Here is a 17,546-nt window from a genome sequence, read left to right as displayed (position 1 = left end):
TGTCCCACCTGCCTTTGAGAATCTCAGGGCCAGAGTTCCATAGGCATTCCAGCTCTGGGACACGTTAGGGTTTGTTTATTGAGTGAGTGAATTCCTCTTTGGACTCTTCCAATAACAAAGAGCTACTCAGTATGGAGAGCCACAGCCCAACCTTGGCTTTGTCAGGAGAGCTCACTGGGACAGGGATCTTGCCCTCAGTGCTGCTGGGACAGGGAGCTCAGCTGGTGAGTCGCTGTGCACGTCTTCTGCCCTTCCATGACCTGTGTGCTGTTCCTGGGCTAGATGAGGATTGTGTCCGAGGAGCTGTTGGACTGGCATTCGTTAATTTGCTCAGCAAATATTTATCCAATGTTCTAGCACTGTTGTAGCTAGTGGACAGGTAGCACTGAAGGAAATGGACAAGAGTTCCAGCCCTCAGGAAGCATGTGTTCTGACAGAAGCACGTAACCATGGGGACATCTACAGACACCACCGGCTGCCACAGAGCTTGAGCAGCCCACTGCGCAGTCCTTCCCAGACCGGCTTAGGAGTGGGGGGATTCCTGACTTTGCTGCCTCCTTCTTGCCCAGCTCCAACTCGGGTTTTCAAACCGCTGGCCTTTGGCAGGATGTGTTGTGTGGGCAGGTGCTTACTTCAGCCTTAATTTGTGCTGGAGCGCTAGGAACAAAGCAGGACTTCCAGAGGGAGCCGAGCAGTGACCTCACGTGGAACATGAGTTCAGGTTCAGTTGTCTGTGCAGCGCCGCAGCCGCTCGGGAGCTGCTCTGGAGAGGCTGGTGTTAAACGGGTACTTCCTGTGACGCAGGAAGATGTCTGACTCCCACTTTCCCTTTAGCAAGGTTCACATCCTCGCCTAGGTTTTTGGTTTTTAAAGGGCTGGGCTGGGGACTGAAGGGAGCGGGGTGGAAGGGCAGGCCTTTGCTGATCCTGTTCAAGCCTCCTGGTGGTGACGGCCTGTTTGCTGTGGCCAGGTTTGGACTTGGGACCGGACCCCTTGCTGGTCTCACTTGGGAGGGACTATCTGGCTTACAGTGGGACCTCTCCTATCTGATGCTGTCATGAATGAGGACTGTGCCACCATCAAGAGAAGTCCAGTTCCAGATATTCTTTTTCATTCTAAAGACCCTGCTCTCCTTTTGTTGTCCTTTGTCTTTAACCAGTCTGTTCTCCCTGTCCCATTCCTCATCCTGAGGTCTGTCCTCTACAAGGAGCACTGATCTCTGCCTGCTCCTGCCTTCCTCCCTCCTCCTCCTCAGCTTCTTCCATTTTTCTCCAAAACCCTTCCTGTTCTGCATCCCACAGAGGATGACTCCATGTTAGCTGAGCTTCTCCCAGGTCTGGACAGAGTGACCGAGATGACCTCTCTCGCTCTTGTCCTGTGGCTGGGCTTCCATCCCTTGTTCTGTGTTCCTTCTGGGGCTTGGCTGCAGGTCCCTGTCACCGTTCACCCCTCACCAGGGCTGCCTTCCTGCTTCCAGGTGGCTCACTTTAAGGACTACATCCCTCAGGCTTTCCCTGGGGGCCACAGCATGATCTTGGACTCTGAGGTGCTCCTGATTGACAACAACACAGGAAAACCACTGCCTTTTGGGACTCTGGGAGTGCACAAGGTATTGGTTGGGGCCGTATGTGTGAGAACAAAGTGTGCATGTGTGCGTGCTGTCATTCTGCAAAGAGAATATGTCACTTAGGGTAGAGTTTAGTCTTTGCTTCTGAACTATTTCTGAATTTAACCTTGAGCTTAGATTTTTTTTCTCTCATAAAGGAACCAACTTATAACTGGGCTGGTTTCCATTTAGCACCTGGTAGCCCAGGAATTCAGCACACATCAGAAGGGGACTGGTGCTCCCCACTCTTGATGCCCCTGACATACCTACCACCTTGTTTCTGCTTACAGAAAGCCGCCTTCCAAGACGCTAATGTGTGCCTGTTTGTTTTTGACTGTATCTACTTCAATGATGTCAGTTTGATGGATCGGTGAGTTGGCGAGCATCTTTTAATTCAGAACTGTTGGGACTTGATTATTGGGGTGTGAGAGCTTCAGTCAGAAGGGAAGAAGGGGCTGGCCCGTGTGTGTGTGTGTGTGTGTGTGTGTGTGTGTGTCTTTGTGCCCAGGAGCTAGACAGAAGCAGTGGCAGGAGGGAGCTGAGAGCCAGCACAGCTACTACATAGCTCTCATCTCTGGGAGCTTCAGTCACAGAGCAAAACCAAACCTCCAGCAGAGGTGTTTGTCTTTTTGGTTCTTTGGTTTTTTAAAAAGGTTATTTATTTGAAAGGCAGAGTGACAGAATGAGAGAGGGGGAGGGTGGTATATCTTCCATTTGCTGGTCCCCTCCCCAAACAGCTAAAAAAAGCCAGGGCTGGGCTAGGACGAAGCCAAGAGCCTTGAACTCCATCTAGGTCTCCCACATGGGTGAAGGGGCCCAAGTTCTTGGGCCATCTTCCTCTGCCTTTCCCAGGCGCGTTAGCAGGAATGCTGGATCAGAAGCAGATCAGCCAGGACTCAAACCAGCCACTCTGATGTAAGATGCTGGCATTGCAGGCTGCAGCTTAACCCACTGCACCACAACGCTGGCCCCAAAGAAGTTTTTTTTCTGGGCAGAATGGTCTGTTGCAGAGAAATTGGGAGCACAGCAAAGTTTATTTCTGCAGTAGCACCCATGGGGGCATAAAGCAAATGGTTTTGACAACAGGAAGCTCCTGATCTTGGGGTAAATTGGCAGTTTTTACTTAGCTTCATGGTGGGCCTGGGTATTAGCCCTGTCCATGCCTAGAAATGTACCCTGACCCCTACTTCTGCATCAGCCACGTCCCTGATTGTAGAATGAAGCAGAAAGGAGAAAGATCTATTGGGGTAGGCCCTGGGGTTTTGGTCCTGCAGCCTGTCTCAAGCCAGCCTGGGGGTAAAACAGGGTACTGGGGATAGAAAATCAGAATTGAAGTCATTTTTTCAAGTAGGACCAGGATTTGTACAATCTGAGTGAGAGGCCAGTGCTCCCCTGTTTAATAGCGTAACAATAGGAACTACATAGTTCCCAGTTGCCCATCTTCAGTCACAGTGGAGCCCCAACAGCTTTTTTTTTTTTTTTTTTTTTTGCTTTTTTGCTTTTTTAAGGTTTATTTATTTGAAAGAGTTACAGAGAGGAAGGGAGAAACAGAAGTCTTCCATCCACTGGTTCACATCCCCAAATGGCTGCAATGGCCAGGATTGGGCCAGGCCAGAGCCGGGAGCTTCATCCATGTGTCCCACGTGGGTGCAGGGGCCCAAACACTTGGGCCATCTTCCACTGCTTTCCCAGGCCACAGCAGAGAGCTGGATTGGAAGTGGAGCAGCTGGGACTCGAACTAGCACCCATATGGGATGTGGGCACTGCACCACGGCACTGGCCCCTTCCCTTGCAGCTGAGCTCTCACACGAGAGCTTTCGTGTAAAGCAGACCCTCTCATGAAGCAGTAGTTTGTCACCGCGCCCCTTCCCTCAGAACTCCTGCCAGGGGCGGGAAGACCCTGATCTGACCTCAGCTCTCCTCTTCCTCTTAGACCTCTGTGTGAGCGGCGGAAGCTTCTTCATGACAACATGGTTGAAATTCCCAACAGGATCATGTTCTCAGAAATGAAGCGAGTCACAGTAAGGAAAGGCCCTTCCCTGAGCGGAGTCCTAGAGGTTTGACAGCAAGGCAGCGATGCCTAGGGTCAGGTGGCAGAGGGAGCTGCTGGGGTGTTTGCCGGTCTCCCCCAGGAGGGCAGGGCATGAAAGTCCTGCCTGGGCCAGCAGCCCGTGCCTCACACCTGCAGCGGCGCTGGAGTGGAGAGGCCCCTGCTTTGCAAACCCTTTGTGCCTTCTGTCCAGTTCAGCATTTCCAGCAGGCACTCCCACGCCACCGCCCCTCACTCCCATGCCACCCTCAGCCTCTCTCCTGTTGTCCCTCAGAAAGCTTCGGACTTGGCCGACATGATAAACCGGGTGATCCGGGAGGGCTTGGAAGGGCTGGTGCTGAAGGATGTGAAGGTAAGGTGGTTGCAGCCGTTGCTTCAGCCTGCTCCCTGATCCCTTCCATCCCTGCCACCCCAGGGGTAGCAGCCGGGGGCTGGCTCTGCAAGGTGGGCCTGTGGGCAGCTCCGGTAGTGGCGGGAGACTGAGGTCTCCCCCAGGGTGAGCAGGGCACCGTGATGGCTGTGGGACATGGCAGTGAGGGGTAAAGCCCGCTCTCCTGGGGGAATTGCTCCTCTAGTTTGTGGTGTCTCTCTTCCTTCTCCTCAGGGTACATACGAGCCTGGGAAGCGGCACTGGCTGAAAGTGAAGAAAGACTATTTGAACGAGGGTGCCATGGCCGACACGGCTGACCTGGTCGTCCTTGGGGCCTTCTATGGGCAAGGGAGCAAAGGTCAGCCGGGATGGTACTCTTAAAAGGGACCACTTGACCTTCAGGCTGGCCTTTTTACTGGCTCTGTCTGCCAGCACAGCCAGCACTTGCAGTCCTAGGATCTGGGCTAGGACTGGACATCTCAGACTCGGGCAGGGAGAAGGTGGGCAAGACCCTGTGCTAGCGTGGCGTAAGGAAGCTCACCAGTGAACCCAAACTAAGGAAAGTAGTGATGTAAAACTACTAGAAAAGGTCAAACAATTACTCACATAGTGGTGAGCTTCCTTCCTTGTTTTTAAATTAACTCCTACTTCAGGACCTGACAGCTTTCTCCTACAGAAAATCTCTTCCTGCCCGAAGACGAAGCTGACACTTGAGGCAGTCTGTTATGTCCCAGACACTGTTGCCCTCCCCACAGCCCCACAGCCGGGAGGGGACTATCCTGATTGACTGAAGAACGGGGGCTCATAAAGGTTACAGTTACAGGGCGCAGAAGAGGTGAACTCTGGCCTTGTGACGCCACAGCCCAGCCTGTTCCTCTCTGCCAAGCTGCCACTCGCCAGGCTCACGGGGATGGCAGAGGTTCTCCCCACCCACACTCGGCCATACTCCCCCCCAGGTGGCATGATGTCGATCTTCCTCATGGGTTGTTATGACCCCAGCAGCCAGAAGTGGTGCACGGTCACCAAGTGTGCGGGAGGCCATGACGACGCGACACTTGCCCGCCTGCAGAAGGAACTGGACATGGTAAAAATAAGCAAGGTGAGGACAGGACCTGGTTGACTCTGGACTGGCTGTCACTACAGGGCAGAGCACGCGTTGTTTCTCTCTCTCCCCCGACAAAGGAAAACACTGATTGGCCTTGGGGGCAGGTTAGGCCTAAAACCAGAGTGCGATGCTTGTGGAAATTGGCCTGTGGGCCCTCTGGGCCACATACCTCGGGACAGGGAGGACCAGTCTTCTCATAATCCCATTACCTAGAGAGGCTTGAAGCTTGACAGCCCAGAATAACATCTTTTCTCCTCCAGGATCCCAGCAAAATACCCAGCTGGCTGAAAATCAACAAGATCTACTATCCTGACTTCATTGTTCCAGACCCAAAGGTATCGTCCTGCCCGCAAAAATCAAATGGCAAGTGCTCTGGTGCCACAGAGGAGCCATCTCAGCCATAATGCAAGTCCACCTAGGCTGGGGTCTAGAGAGTTTAGCCAGTACCCGGCAGGGTGGGGTCCTGAGGAGTCATCTTCAACAGGGAGGAAGAATACCAGTACCCACCACTCTGTTCTAGAAGCACTTGGCTCACGAGAAGACAAGGCTTCCTAAAAGCCCAGTCTGCCAGCTCTTAGCCGGACGTGGTGGGTTTTAACTGTTCTGTATTGCTTCTAGCTGGATGGGAGACGTTTCCTCCTGACCAGTGTCCACCTGTCTGCCTTGCTCCTGACAGAAAGCTGCTGTGTGGGAGATCACAGGGGCTGAATTCTCCAAGTCTGAAGCTCACACAGCTGACGGGATCTCCATCCGATTCCCTCGCTGCACACGAATCCGGGACGATAAGGACTGGAAATCTGCCACTAACCTCCCACAACTCAAGGTGCCAGCACTGGGCCCCGTGGGTGTCCCCACCCCACTGTCCCATCGTGGGCATCTGCCCTGTTCACCCACCCTCTCATCTCCTTCCCCCTTTTCAGGGAGACAGTGGGAAGACAGGGACACCCAGCTGGCACCAGGCCAGGAACAGCTCCCAGTAGTGACCAGCCTGGCATTCTCCACAGGGTCCCTGCTGTGTTGATTAGGAACTGGTGCACAGATACCAGTGGTGGGCATCCTGAGCACTCAGTTACAGGGCCACACTAAGAACCAGGGAAGCCAGCTCCTCTTCCCAGCCACCAGTGCCTACGCCACCACACCCACCACTTGAGGCCTGTGTCTGGGGAGGGAGTGAAACCCTTGTCATTCTCCTGCACTCCTCAGGAACTGTATCAGCTGTCCAAGGAGAAAGCAGACTTCACCGTAGTGGCTGGAGATGAGGGGAGCTCCTCTACAGGGGGCAGCAGTGGTGAGAATGAGGGTGCCTCCGGACCTGCTGTGTCCCGCAAAGCCCCCAGCAAGCCCTCTGCGAGTGCCAGGAAGGCTGAAGGGAAGCAGAATAATGCCAACGGCAAAGGCGGTAAGCAGGAGAGGGTGCTGTGAGGCGGAGACTGAAGGGCCCGGGCCTGGCCTCAGGGTCCAGCTTTGAGGTCATGTGATTCTCTGTGTCCATAAAGCTGACCTTGACTGCATTCCTGCTGTTGTGTCCAGCCGTGGGCCAGAAGCGGTCCTGCTGGGCACTCCATCTGCTTGGGAAATTTGAAAGATGCCTTCCTGGGGGAACCAATCTGAGCAGGGGCTAAGCCCCTTTGAAGCTCAAGGGCTTAGCTGATATTCTCTCCCCCTCTCCTACATTCCTAGCAGCAGAAGGGTCTGGCCCTTCCCTTTGCTGTCCCAGAGACCATTATCAACAGTCCCTATCCTCGTAGTTCTTATCCCAGACTCTGTCCTGCAGGCAACAAGCTGAGCACAAAGCATTCCCCTGTGAAACTGGAGGAGAAGCTAGCCAGGAAGTCTTCCCCGGTGAAAGTAGGGGAGAAGCGGAAAGCTACTGATGAGCCCCCGTGCCAAGCAAAGGTAAGAACAGACATAGCAACCCCAGGCGGGCCAGCTGGGTCCAGGGTAGTGTTCCCAGCCTGGACGTGAACTCTGAAACTGAGCAAGGGTGTTTGAAAAACACTGGCTAAACCCCTTGCCCTCCTACAACTGCTTCTCGGGAATGGGCAGGGCCAGCAGTGCTGCTGCTGCTGCACCCTGTACCCTCTTGTTGCCTTGCAGAGGCAGAGGCGGCCAGCCAGACAGCAGAGAGGAAGGAGAGCTGTGCCAGCAGGCAGGAGATAGAGCCCGGCCTAGCCAGGAGAGGCTGCAAAGGCCCACAGCTGCTGGTCCCAAGGTCCAATAAAAGGGAGCAAGCCCAGTCTGGGCATGGGAGTGTAGTGGTGTGAGTTTGTGGCGAGGACGGGAGCAGGTGCAGCCATCACGGAGCCCGGGAGAAGGCACTGGCTTGGTGACTCCTCCAGCTGAGGAGCCTTTCTCCGTGCGCAGTTGTCAGTCTTTGGTTTGGCAACATCAGTTGAGCACCCACTGAGGCCACAACTAGGTTCAGTGCCGGCTCAAGCCTGGGGAGCTGGTGGCCCAAAGAGTAGATAGAGAAGTAAACCTGCGATCACTCCACGGTGTGATTTGTGCTCCCCACTGCCCTGCCTCCACCCAAACGAAGCACACACTCCGAGCACTTGGGTCCTGAACCCAGACTGGGGGAAACCTTTCCCATCCTTCCCCTGCCCAGAACCCTGGAGCCCAGGCACAGTAACAAACAGGAGTCCTGACCCTCACAGCCCGGGTAGTCGTGCAGAGGAACTTGCTTGATCTTTGGGAGCTATCACGGCATCTGTGGGCACTGAGTCCGAGAGCCACTGGATGGCTCCTGGAGACGTGGTCCCATCTTTTACCTCTAGGCAGGGATGAATGGCATGTCACGTGGAATGACTGAAGGATGGCACCAAGTGATGCCTTGCCTTTTCTCTTGGAAACTCTGCCAGTGTCCTAAACTCAGCTCCCTCCGTGTCCAACTTGCATTTGCTGTCCTGTACTCGGTGGGTAAAGCCCCATCTGCGCCCAGTGCAGGCTCAACCCCACCCTGACCCCTGTGCGTTTGCAGGTGCTGCTGGACATCTTCACTGGGGTGCGGCTCTACTTGCCACCCTCCACACCAGACTTCAGCCGCCTCAGACGCTATTTTGTGGCATTCAACGGAGACCTGGTACAGGAATTTGACATGGCCTCAGCCACACACGTGCTGGGTAGCAGGGACAAGAATTCTGAGGCCCAGCTGGTCTCCCCAGAGTGGATTTGGGCATGCATCCGGAAACGGAGGCTGGTAGCTCCCTGCTAGGACTGGAGGCAGTAGACAGAGGAGCCGCGGGAGGGGGGTGGGGGTATGGGCTTTCTCCTGCAAGCAGTGCGTCTTCCAAACCCACTGACTATATTCATGGTCTCTTCTGCACTTGGGTACCCCGAGTGCAGTCAGTTTCTCTTGCTGGCTTAAATAGATCTTTCAGATCTGGGTGCTGGCTTTGTCATCTTTTTGTTTTCTTTAAAAAGAAGTTTGGTGTTTTTTATAAATCAAATACCTTTAGTATCTTTGTCCTTTCCCACCCCCTAGCAGTTAAGGAGCGAAGGCTGGGCTGCGGAGTCTCCTCCGTGCCGGCTCCTCTATGTCACGCTGCAGAGACTGCCCTCAGAAGCGCTTCTGGCAGAACCTGCATTCAGCCTCGTCCCCTTTGTTTGCCAGGGACAAACCCTCTTTTTAAAGAAAACAAAAATGAACTTTGATGACCTTATTCTCTGGGTTCTGTTACAGGGTGCAAGTTCCCAGTGTGAGGGGATGGGACTAGGAGCAGGTAGGACAATGAGGCCCATGTGTAGCAAAGGGAGGTTCCTAGGGCTACTACCTGCCTCCCCAAATCTGAAAACAAGACCGGCTGCTCTTTAAGAATAAAACCCACACCCAAGAGCAAATCTATACCACTCGCTTAGAAAGAAGGGCTCCTGTGCCAGCTGTGGGTGCTTATCTGCAGAACAAAAGGAAGACAGTTTAGCATAGACAAGTGCTTTTCACCAGAATGTGCTGCAGCCTTGGAAGTATCCTGCTAACACTGCACAGGCTGGGCTGGCCACGGATAAATGTGCATGGCACAGCTGTGGAACTCCAGTGATGCTTACACATGGGGTTACTAGAGATGGCCTCAGACGCATCGCATGAAGCACTCAGTGCAGTGTGACAGGCCCCTGGAGTCGTGTCTACCCTGGTCCATGTCCCAGACCTGCCAGCTCTTTCCTCATTAAACAGGTTAGTTCTCATGCAGCTCCTGTGAGCCGGGTCAACACAGCAACCTCTTGAACACTTGAGTGGGCCTGTGAGCTCAAGGACCACATCTCACCCTCCGTCCCTCATGTATTCAACTAAGGCAGCGCTCTGCTGGGAGGCCAGCTTTCATCTCAGTGGCCTTGTCTTTCACCTACTGTTGAAAATATGCTGGGGGACAGAGGGTGAGTACTCCCCAACCAGCTCAGGACAACTGGTGTTTTTAAATAGGCACCATTCAGTCTGGCTTCAGTATTGGGACAGAGACATTCTTTTTATTCCATCCTCTGGAAACAAAAGAACTGTTCCTTTGAGCACTGACCTACATAGATTTCCCTCCCCCTTTCCAGCCTCCTCAGGCCGAACAACCAGACGGGGCCGCAGAACAGGGCTTTCCAGTCTCGAGCCTAGCTGACCCAGTCCCAGCTCCACCTGTCCTTGACTGCTCACGCAGTGTGCGTCAGCACAGCAGAGGGGCTCTGCCAGCTACAGACTGTCACCTCACTAAGCAGCTAGCTCAGCCCCTTGGCCCTTCTCTGCCTGTTAGTTGCAGTTCACTGTCAACAGGTTTGCGATGCGTGTTTCTTACCAGGCTGATGCATGCTTTACTCTGCTGCTGAAACGATCGTTTTGTAGTCCTTCATGTATTTCCACACGATCCTGAGCAACGTCATCTTAAACCTCCCCAGCAGAATGAGGGAGGCCTGCCCTCCTCTGAACCCTTCCATAAGTGCTGCCATAAAGCTGGCGACAGGCAGAGGTCATCACTGGCTACTGAACAGGTCAGCTCCCCCCACCCCCCGAGCACGAGATTCCTTCCTCCTCCCCATCACACCCTACACCCCAGACACCACTCTGCCTTCCCCTTGGGCACCTGTTCAGGGAGATACATACAAGCCTATGCACACACAGCAATTGCCCATGCAGCTGGAGCTGAGCCACACACCAGCTGTAGCACAGCTATCCAAAAGCTCAGAGTAGCCTGCAGACAAAACCGGACACAGTAGCTGTCCTCAGACTCTTTCCTACCTAGAGTTTAAGGCCCATCTCTGCTAGACCAATGGAAATGTCTCAACTCGCTTGGTGCTTCTTCCCACTTGATCTTCCCATCAGCTCCCACTCTTACATGCTGTTGCATGGCCTTTCCCACATACTTCTCTGTGAGATCTTGGGCAGGCCATAAAGAGACTGAGCAGGGAGCTCTTGACCAAGTCCACATAGCCAAGCATCTCCAAAAGCAATGCAGTCTCTGAAGAGCATGGCCGTGTATGCAGGGCCTGGGGTCTGCCTGATTGGTCAATTTTGTCGGCCAGAGCCAGCAGACTTCTGGGATCACCCTCACACAGGATTGGACAGGCATCTATGTTGACACTTTATTACAAAATTATAAAGCTGAGCTCTGTAACAAAAAAATACATATTTGGGTTTGCTTTAACACCCAAGTCAGTCTGAGATTCTTAATATAAGCCACTTGAAGTAACACATTCACATCCAAGAGATTTCAACAAATTTTACAATATATATTGAGTATTAATTTCTATACAGCTTACTCTTAATAATTTGGATCCAACTAGTCCAATGCATCATGAACCACTCATGTCTCAACCGAAATCTCAGCGCAGTCACAGCAAAAGCCATGGAATTATTGGAAGAATTAGATGTTTCCATAATAATTAAGACCAAGGATCCAAGAGGGGCAGGATCAAAGATTCAAGGATTAAAAAAAATTAATAAAAGTTTTCTACCTGGGTTGGATATTAACTGGAATGGGATCTTGGAATTCCCAACTTTTATTTGGTATAATAATAAATACAAAAAAAATATTTAAAAACCAGAGTTGTTTGACACCTTTTTTCCTAAACGAGACCCTTCACCAGTAGAGGATAAAAGATCAAAAGGCAAGTTCTTTCTACACGATGAGTGACCTAGTTCTGACTGGTTATTACCCAGCTATCAGTACCCATCTTACCTTCCACTTGTATCTGGGAGGTAGGGGAGTTAAGGCCTCAGCAGGAAAAGGAAGTTATAAGGGAGAGAGCCAGCTTCTGCCCTGAAGTTATTGCTAGATCTTAACTGAGTTGCACATACATAGACCTGTTTCACAGTAGAATCGAGGAGTGGCTGAATAAGTGACCCTTTGCTAAATTGGTAGGCATTGTAAACTACATTATTCACTGTCCAACATAAGGGAAAGAGGATACCTTCATGGGAAAATGTGCAAGGCTGTGGCCGAGTCAATGTATCCCAGAACTCTATGATGTTAAGGGAAGTAGCCTAGTGTTTGACAGCTGCTTTATGACAACATTTCATCCCCACAAAGGGGTAAGTGGTTGATGGAGGGCAGGCATGAGTATGTACCAGTGTAACAGGTCCCCTCAGAGGGGTCCCACTGCCTTCCACTCTGAGTCGGCTGGTTCTCATCAGTCTCGGTTGCACAGGGTGTGTATATGGTACGGGCGGGGGGCGGGGGGGGCTCCCGAGGCCCTCAGCTGTGTAGTTTGCCTAGTTCATCCCCTGGTGATGGAGGCTCACACAGCGCTTCTGTTAGCAGAGGTGCTGTGCTTTGCTCAACTTTTAAGCTTTTCTGAAGCCCTTCCATCAGCCTCAGTGGACTGTGAGGACTCGCCTACTCATGTCCTCCCCGACTTGTCCCAGATCAGCAGGCTGGGAGAGGCAGCCAGAGCGACCAACCTGTCTGTGCACGGGCAGAATCCAGCGTCATCTAGTGCCTCCCTGTACTACAAGGCGCTCGTCCATGTCTGGTCTCCAAGAACGGCATGAGAAGTGTGGCTAGAGACCAGAGCTCTCCCTGAGTCTTTCATTTTCAGTGAGACCAAGTTTAAAAACTCCACGGGAAAGACAGGAACTTTAACAAAGTGGTTTGAGATTCCTGCCTGCTGGACGAGGGGGATCAGACATCAGAGGGAAGCAGAGAGCTGCCACCTCCACCTAACACTGCCCCTCTCATCATCTGACATGATGGGCAGTGCAAAGTCAGGCCCCAGAAGAGGCGTGCACCATCCCTTTCATACACACTGGGATTGACCAGAGGTTTGCGAGCCAGATGCTTTGTTGGCGCGCAGCATCAGGTCAGGACCCCTAGCTTCCAATCCCACCCAGCACTTCAGCAACTTTTAACTCACATTTCCTATAGCATTTGTGCTTCATTTCTCCCCAGAGGTAAGTTTAGTGGTCCAGATTCTGTCCTGAGGACAATTATTGGTCTGGTAAACTAACATATTTTTGGTCCAAAGAAACAAATGGAGTTTAGGCAATGTAGCAAGAGACTGCAGCAAAGGTAGGTTAAAGCACAGAAAGCCAGAAACCAGAAATTTAAACCCAAATGTGCTGGGGCAGAAGGCAACCATTCCTAGCAGGACTTCTGACTGCTGAAACAGGCGAGCATTTCCAGGAGGGGGTGCGGTACAGGAGGTGAAACCAGGATCTCAGAAAGGGAAGAAGACGTGGTCCAAGTTCTGGCAAGTCCTCTGTTCATCTGTTACCATCACCAACCCGAGACTGCTGAAACAGGGACTCACCGTGTCATTTGTACCAGTTCCCGCTGGTCTGGAGCTCAGCCAGCCGTGAGGTACACCCCCGGCGCAAGACGGGATGCCCGGGGTGACACGACATCTTTGCTTGCCCTGGTCTTGGGAACACTGCAGATTTTCTTCTGTCAGCCTGCCCCTCTGTGAGCTGGCCAACCCTGGCCCACGTCCTGGGCTGTGTCCCTGTAAGGCACTGAAGAAGCCGATGCAAGCCCTCAGGACCGGAAGACGTGCACAGCTCGGATCACATACTGCCGGCAGATGGGACATTCATTCATGCGCTTGCCACACTTGGTACAGGTAACCATGTGGCCACACTCCAGCAAAACACAGTCAATGGGTGAGTCCATGCAGATCTTACACAGGTTCTCCTCTAGGCCTGATGGCACCGCTCCCCCTGTAAAACGCACAGCAGAGAAAGGGAAGAGGAGAAAGTGAAGAGGCTGAAGGTGAAGTGGGAGAGAGCACACTGACCGAGCTCCCCAGTCCACAGGCAGCCCTCAAGTAGAGCTCTCCCAGAAAACTTCCTGCCAAAGTGCCATCTCGTGGACTGAATGAATCCCAGAACACGAGGACTAAGGCAAATTTGAGTCCTCAAATTTGGAAGAAACAATTTAGGCTATTACACAGAGAGTGAGTGGCACTTAGGGCTCACTACCGCCTGAGGCAGAATGTGTTGGTAAGATAAAACTGGTTCACGGGCCGGCGCTGTGGCATAGTGGGTAAAGCTGCTGCCTGTGCTGCTGACATTCCATGTGGACGCTGGTTCAAGTCCAGACTACTCCACTTCCGAATCAGCTCTCTGCCATGACCTGGGAAAGCAGTAGCAAATGGCCCACAGGGGAGACCCAGAAGAAGCTCCTGGCTTCAGACTGGCCCATCTTTAGGTATTGTGCCCATTTGGCACAATACCACAAAACCAATGGATGGAAGATCTCTTCCCCCCTTTCTCTCTGCCTTTGCCAACTCTGCCTTTCAAATAAATAATTCTTAAAAAAAAAAATTGGTTCAGAAAAGTTTGGAAATGGAACTATAGGCCAGCGCCGTGGCTCACTAGACTAACTCTCCGCCTTGCGGCGCCGGCACACCAGGTTCTAGTCCCGGTCGGGGCACTGGATTCTGTCCCGGTTGCCCCTCTTCCAAGCCAGCTCTCTGCTGTGGCCAGGGAGTGCAGTGGAGGATGGCCCAAGTGCTTGGGCCCTGCACCCCATGGGAGACCAGGAGAAGCACCTGGCTCCTGCCATTGGATCAGCGCGGTGCGCCGGCCGCGGCAGCCATTGGAGGTGAACCAACGGCAAAGGAAGAACTTTCTCTCTCTCTCTGTCCACTCTGCCTGTCCCCCCCCCCCCAAAAAAAGAAATGGAACTATAACGATGATGCTGAAGCTTATCTATAAACATATCCCCAACTTAATAAAGCCACTGTCGATGGGGCCTCTTGTTCTATCCCACAAACTCCTGGGGGCTTCCTCTGAGGAGTCTAGGGGGAGGAGCTTGGCAGAGGTGACTGTTCCCTCTCCTGTGCCATCCCATAGAACTTTCATAGCAGGGTCCAGCGTTTTAAAGCTGCTGCCTGCACAGGTGTGGGTTCAAGTCCCGGCTGCTCCACTTCCGATCCAGCTCTCTGCTATGGCTTAGGAAAGCAGTGGAAGATGGCCCAAGTGCTTGGGCCCCTGTACCCGCGTGGCAGACCCGGAAGAAGCTCCTGGCTTCGGATCAGCACAGCTGCAGCCATTGTGGCCATTTGGGGAGTGAATCAGCAGATGGAAGTCCTCTCTCTCTCTCTGCTTCTCTGTAACTCTGCCTTTCAAATAAAATCTTTTCTTTAAAAAAAAAAAAAAAAACAAAAACAAAAACAAAAACAAAAAACTTTCATAGCCCCAGTAGTGCTGGTTTGCCTGCTTAGCTCCCTCAGTAGACGATGAACTCCTTTACTTCAAGACATTCAGTTTCCACAATCATATGCTTGGTGCCTGCTGTGCTCCCACATCAGACAGTCACCTCTGAATCCCCAAAATACATCAGTGGCAGCTGTTCTCTGAATGATAAATGAACATCTCCCTAGGGACACCCACTGCATGCCTGCCATATGCCTGCCGGGGTCTTGAGCGCTTTGCACGTTTTAACTCATGGAATCCTCACAAAAACTATGAAGTAGATACTCTTGCTACTCATTTTACTGATGAGGTAACTGGGGCCAAAGAGCTAAGTGGCCTGCCCAAAGGCACACAGCTGCTAACAGCACTGCCAGGACTCGTCCAGCTCATGGGCAGTAGGGCCATCTGTGTAAGTGCTACGAGGGTACAGACCATGGAGACAGCGTTAGCTGCTCAGTGCACTGAGTTCCCAATAAATGCTAACTGGCTTGTGCCAGTGGTGGGATACAGTGGGCATGACCTGTGTCAGTTCAGCTACAAGAAAGAAAAATCTTCATGTTCAAAAGCTTAGCCATCTCCAAAGTGTCTTAAATTGTAGCCTGAACTTGGTAGCCATAAGTGGGGAACAGGCCTCACAGAGGGAAATCCTCCCTTACTCCGCTGATTCTATACTCCGTTCTCTTCTGGACTATTCAAAAAGAAACACTGGGAGGGGGCTAGCTGTGAGAAGGAGTAAAAGCTGTTCGCCTCCTTTGGGAGCTGTCGGCCCTAACAGGGAGGCTTGGAAGGCGTACAGATACCTCAGATGAACCCGAGTCATTTACGGCATTTCAGATACTTACTCCTCTCAGGATGACAACAAACATACCACACAGTTGTCACAAAAAGAAAGGCAAGCCCCATGTGGTTTAGCCCGATCTTGGCACCAAATAAAGGAGTGAGCCTTGAACTCCAAATGGTTTTGAGGAACTGAGAAAAGCTCAAGTCTTATGTCTGATGAGAAAACATCATCTTGCCTCATCCTGAGCAAAAGGCCATTTTACTAACAAATGTGAGACGTCTTGGAGAAAGTTTGAGGATGTTTCGTAGGCTCCGAGAACGTTCTCGGGAAGACGAATGCGCTCACAACCGTGCAGCCTTGAACTTTCTGAAGCATGCTTCAGGATGTCCCCCCAGATCATCAGGAGTTCTGCTCTGAGTTCTGGGGGTACCCAGAGGCCCTGGTGCAGTCTTTGACACAGAGCGAGTGCAAGGTAGCTGAGCAAGGAGATGTAGCTTGTCCTCAGCATCACACGGGACACTTTTCCTGACCTGTCTCAGGGCAGCTTAACCACAGGGCGCCTTCACATCCCCACCCATGCTTTTTGGTTGATACCAGAAGCTAGATCACCAGTGATCTAGAAGAGGCAGAGGCCCTCCTTGTGTCACCAGGATTATGAAAAGTGAACTGAGCTGCAGTACTGGGTATCTGACTGCCTAATCACAGTATCTTTAACAGCTACACTGGCTGGCGTTTCATCTCCCGTAGTCCATTCAGGTTTTTTGTTGCCTGCCGCTTCAGAGACAGAGACAACTAATTTTTTAGGACAGTTTCTTGATGAAATATTACTTGCAAATAAGTTGTCTGAAAGATTTAAAAAGTTTTTCATAATTTTTTTAAGAAAATCAAATGATGAATAAGAGAAAATACACACAAAAAAGAAAAGAAAAATGAACAGAGTGTGACACTGGCCACTATTCACTTTGTCAAATATCTTACAAATGTTGGCTTCTAAGCTCTGGCAGGCAGAGACACAAATCAGTGTGTCCCTAGGTGTGCTGCCACTCTGCTTCCTTCACGGGGTGAGGTGAACAAGAACTACAGAGGCGGAGAAACCCTGGTTCTCAGTGACTTCCTCACTCACCCCCTCTCTGGAAAAACACAGGTTCACACTTCTTAGACTGCTAGCAGGGACCAGGGTGGAAGAGAGGAAGAGTCTAAGCCCATTCCCAAACAGAATCAACTACATACCGTTTTGGTCTTCAGCACCACACACTGAAAAGCAAAGAGAAAGGCGTGTGAACATGTGATGGCGAGGTGGCCCTGCCGTCGTTTCTGAATGCTGACCACCTCCCTGCTAGGCACCAGGCTTGCCGCGAGCCCAGACATCCGCCCTCTTTCCTCCCTCTGCGTGCTGAGTATTCCCGTGAAGTTTCTGCTGGTGTACCTGGTCTACTCTCGGAAAGGACCCCACTGGTCTGCATGAACAAAACCGCCAAGTAGAAGGCTACTATATAAGCACAACATGCTTTTCTATTGCCTCTGAAGCCAGGACTAAAGTCGAGAAAGAATAAACCATCTATTTCAGTCAGTCTGGATAAGTTTCCACAGGGAGGCCTATGTTCTGTTCCCCCGGGTCTTTGATGGGGTGGTATTCCACCTAATCATAATCAGGTAAACAGACGATGTCACCTAACTCTGATGCAACGAGTTACTGGTAGAGGAAAGTTTGAAATCTGACTTCAATCATTATTACGCAAGGAATCAAAATGTTGCTCTGCAGGAACTAGAACAATTGGGAATGGGAGGGAAGGTGAGTGTTCTGTGGTGACATGATTCCAGAAAATGCTGAGTTCAAAACAGCCAAAAGGAGCAGGTGTTCGGCACAGTGCAGCCCATATTCCAGTGGCTGGGTTTGATTCCTGGCTCTGCTTCCAATCCAGTTTCCATGGGAGGCAGCAGGTGATGTCTCAAGTTAGTGGGTCCCTGCCACCCACGTGGGACACCCAGACTGAGTTCTGGACTGCTGGCTCCAGCCCAGCCCA

The 17,546-nt window shown here is 51.9% G+C and overlaps 2 protein-coding genes across 26 annotated transcripts in view; one reads left to right on the top strand and one right to left on the bottom strand.

Annotated features, from left to right (window-relative positions):
- LIG3 (DNA ligase 3) overlaps positions 1-11,148 on the top strand; it is a 30,953-nt gene extending 19,805 nt beyond the window's left edge. For 10 of the 13 annotated variants that reach the window (XM_070061066.2, XM_089317394.1, XM_089317399.1 and 7 more), the window contains 11 exons: positions 1,478-1,609; positions 1,897-1,976; positions 3,540-3,627; positions 3,931-4,008; positions 4,261-4,384; positions 4,983-5,125; positions 5,392-5,466; positions 5,808-5,954; positions 6,335-6,530; positions 6,906-7,027; positions 8,112-11,148. In XM_070061066.2, the coding sequence (XP_069917167.1) occupies positions 1,478-1,609; positions 1,897-1,976; positions 3,540-3,627; positions 3,931-4,008; positions 4,261-4,384; positions 4,983-5,125; positions 5,392-5,466; positions 5,808-5,954; positions 6,335-6,530; positions 6,906-7,027; positions 8,112-8,345 (1,419 nt within the window). In that variant the 3' untranslated portion in view covers positions 8,346-11,148. Of the gene's footprint in view, positions 1-1,477; positions 1,610-1,896; positions 1,977-3,539; positions 3,628-3,930; positions 4,009-4,260; positions 4,385-4,982; positions 5,126-5,391; positions 5,467-5,807; positions 5,955-6,334; positions 6,531-6,905; positions 7,028-7,228; positions 7,375-8,111 lie in introns of those variants that run through there. The other 3 variants (XM_070061068.2, XM_089317396.1, XM_089317400.1) reach the window with 1 other exon arrangement.
- Positions 10,677-17,546, bottom strand: part of RFFL (ring finger and FYVE like domain containing E3 ubiquitin protein ligase) — a 79,656-nt gene continuing 72,786 nt past the window's right edge. For all 13 annotated transcript variants that reach the window (XM_008271115.4, XM_017349034.3, XM_089317408.1 and 10 more), the window contains 2 exons: positions 16,753-16,776; positions 10,677-13,262 (listed from right to left, as the gene is read on the bottom strand). In XM_008271115.4, coding sequence (XP_008269337.2) covers positions 13,081-13,262; positions 16,753-16,776 — 206 coding nt within the window. In that variant the 3' untranslated portion in view covers positions 10,677-13,080. The remainder of the gene's footprint in view (positions 13,263-16,752; positions 16,777-17,546) is intronic.

Source organism: Oryctolagus cuniculus, chromosome 17 (genome assembly GCF_051225735.1).
Source record: "Oryctolagus cuniculus isolate XC-2025 breed Fujian yellow rabbit chromosome 17, ASM5122573v1, whole genome shotgun sequence".
Taxonomy (NCBI): domain Eukaryota; kingdom Metazoa; phylum Chordata; class Mammalia; order Lagomorpha; family Leporidae; genus Oryctolagus; species Oryctolagus cuniculus.
This window is presented reverse-complemented; position numbering and strand designations above follow the sequence as displayed.